The following is a 2,956-nucleotide window of genomic DNA, read 5'->3' as shown; positions in this document are numbered from 1 at the left end:
TCCCCATGTCACCCGCTCTTCCCCGTGTCACCCGCTCTTCCCCGTGTCACCCGCTCTTCCCCTTGTCACCCGCTCTTTCCCTTGTCACCCGCTCTTTCCCGTGTCACCCGCTCTTCCCCTTGTCACCCGCTCTTCCCGATGTCACCCGCTCTTCCCCGTGTCACCCGCTCTTCCCCTTGTCACCCGCTCTTCCCCTTCTCACCCGCTCTTCCACATGTCACCCGCTCTTCCCCTTGTCACCCGCTCTTCCCCTTGTCACCCGCTCTTCCACATGTCACCCGCTCTTCCCCACATCAATCCACTGTCACCGTGAACTCCTTTCCCTTTCCTGTTCCCCGGACCCCTGACATTCTCCTTATATGATTATGTACTCAGATGGATAAATAATTAGACCGCAGTCTTCCCGCGAGGCAGCGTTCAGTTTGCAGTCCTCAGTTTGGAAAAGCTCTTCTTGTGGGGAATTAAAAGTTGTGTGGCGCTGCCAGAGTGTGGGGTGGCGCTGCCAGAGTGTGGGGTGGCGCTGCCAGAGTGTGGGGTGGCGCTGCCAGACTGTGGGGTGGCGCTGCCAGAGTGTGGGGTGGCGCTGCCAGAGTGTGGGGTGGCGCTGCCAGAGTGTGGGGTGGCGCTGCCAGACTGTGGGGTGGCGCTGCCAGAGTGTGGGGTGGCGCTGCCAGAGTGTGGGGTGGCGCTGCCAGAGTGTGGGGTGGCGCTGCCAGACTGTGGGGTGGCGCTGCTAGACTGTGGGGTGGCGCTGCTAGACTGGTGTGGCGCTGCCAGACTGTGGGGTGGCGCTGCCAGACTGTGGGGTGGCGCTGCTAGACTGTGGTGCGGCGCTGCCAGAGTGTGGTGTGGCGCTGCCAGACTCTGGTGTGGCGCTGCCAGAGTGTGGTGTGGCGCTGCCAGACTCTGGTGTGGCGCTGCCAGACTCTGGTGTGGCGCTGCCAGACTCTGGTGTGGCGCTGCCAGACTCTGGTGTGGCGCTGCCAGACTCTGGTGTAGCGCTGCCAGACTCTGGTGTGGCGCTACCAGACTGGTGCGGCGCTGCCAGACCGTGGTGCGGCGCTGCCAGACTCTGGGTTGGCGCTGCCAGACTGAGGTGCGGCGCTGCCAGACTCTGGGTTGGCGCTGCCAGACTGAGGTGCGGCGCTGCCAGACTCTGGGTTGGCGCTGCCAGACTGAGGTGCGGCGCTGCCAGACTGTGGTGTGGCGTTGCCAGTGTGGTGTGGCGCTGCCGTTCTATACGTGACCACATCTCTGGAATATATAGCACCGAAGTAGATGATTGAGCCGACTAGATGATGAATGTGAGTGAATGGATTATTTGGCGGATGAATGGATTGCTTCATCAACTAGATGAACGGATTGATGGGGGGATGTATGAACAGTCGACCGTTCGTGACGAAATCCGTCTTCTTATACGGATACAAAATACGTTGTATTTGTGTACGTTCTCGTAACTAACGCTACAAATACGATCTATTAAGAGAAGTAAATATTCATCAACTTTCATGTTTTCTATGCATCGGACTCGATAGATTAGATGAGTTCTTAGGGTTAATTCGTTTTCGGAAAGGTTAAAGGGTTAGATTTTTTACAGAGTAACTGAATTAAACGTCTGCGTATAGTGCTGAAGAAGGTGTATATATATATAGATATATCTATACCAAAAAAAAATTCTTGACACAGATCATAAACTTAACTATTTGATGATAGTCACACCAAGTAATCACCATCAATTTTGCGCTCCAAACGACCTGATTAGTCACGTGACCAGCCAACGAGAAACAAACACATCAACAAGTGAGAATCACCCTGAAGCACAGGGCAGATGGCGCGACGGAAACTCAATCTGAATGCAAATTGAGATATACAAAATTTTGAGGTTGACTGGCCAATTCAGCCACGGTGTCCGAGCCGCACATATGCTCTTATTACTTATCGTTTATATTTGGCACGAGGCTGGAACAGCGGCTCTCTCGCCCCAACCACACAACAGTTGGATAATTATGCCATAAAAATGTAAAGAGCAGATTGGTCTTTTGATGGAGGTTATGGCGCGTTATCCAGGGGTGTGTGAGTGATGTTGTGAGGTGTGAGGTAAGGTGTGAGGTGTGAGGTAAGGTGTGAGGGGTGCTGGAAGGTGTGAGGGGTGCTGGGAGGTGTGAGGGGTGCTGGGAGGTGTGAGGGGTGCTGGGAGGTGTGAGGGGTGCTGGGAGGTGTGAGGGGTGCTGGGAGGTGTGAGGGGTGCTGGGAGGTGTGAGGGGTGCTGGGAGGTGTGAGGGGTGCTGGGAGGTGTGAGGTAAGGTGTGAGGTGTGAGGTAAGGTGTGGGAGATGGCGGGATGTTGGGAGGTATGAGGAAGACTGGAAGATGTCAGGGATGTTGGAGGGGAAAGCACAAGGTACTGGGAGACATGAGGGATGTAGGAGATGGTGGGAGGAATGAGAGGAGAGGTGAGAGAGAGGCTGGGAGAGTTAAGAGACGCTGGAAGGGGGGAATATACTGAAATGCATTGTGTTGTCCCTCTAACTCATCCCATCATCCAATAAGTCTGTGCATAAACCGACTGCGAGACATACACACACACGACATAAAGACTTACATTCGTCCATATCTTGTACGACACATTTCTCCCATTAGTTATGTGGACTGTCTTGGTGGAGGATGTTCTGCTTGAACTGAAGATGGCAATATTTCTTATCAATGACTCAAATCTTTACTGAAATGTTCTCTTTTCAAACACTAGATAGATAATTAACCAGCGCAGGTGTATTACTTAACACAACTCAGCCTCCTGAAATGATTGTACTTAAAGTAACTATTTGATGGGAAGTACCAATATGTAGTAAAGGGCCGCCAGGAAACCATCTTTTGTACATTTCTATTGCAATATTTTGACCTATTAATTGCATGGAATCAAGATAAAATAAAGTTAAACACCAAACTTAAATATCCCA

General features: G+C 52.3%; 1 protein-coding gene across 1 annotated transcript; it reads right to left on the bottom strand.

The window, feature by feature from the left end:
* Nucleotides 1-754: 754 nt before the first annotated feature.
* On the bottom strand, nt 755-1,252 carry LOC138359695 (corneodesmosin-like). The gene has a single exon (XM_069319167.1). The coding sequence runs from the start codon at nt 1,250-1,252 to the stop codon at nt 755-757; it is 498 nt and encodes a 165-aa protein (XP_069175268.1).
* Between the last annotated feature and the right edge of the window lie 1,704 nt (nt 1,253-2,956).

The sequence above is a fragment of the Procambarus clarkii genome, chromosome 8 (genome assembly GCF_040958095.1).
Source record: "Procambarus clarkii isolate CNS0578487 chromosome 8, FALCON_Pclarkii_2.0, whole genome shotgun sequence".
Classification (NCBI taxonomy): domain Eukaryota; kingdom Metazoa; phylum Arthropoda; class Malacostraca; order Decapoda; family Cambaridae; genus Procambarus; species Procambarus clarkii.
Note: the sequence above shows the minus strand (reverse complement) of the source record. Positions and strands in the feature narration are given on the sequence as shown.

Bases quoted from the DNA above. Each gene is read 5' to 3' on its own strand.
- LOC138359695 (XM_069319167.1), bottom strand. From the start codon at position 1,252: ATGTGGTCACGTATAGAACGGCAGCGCCACACCACACTGGCAACGCCA.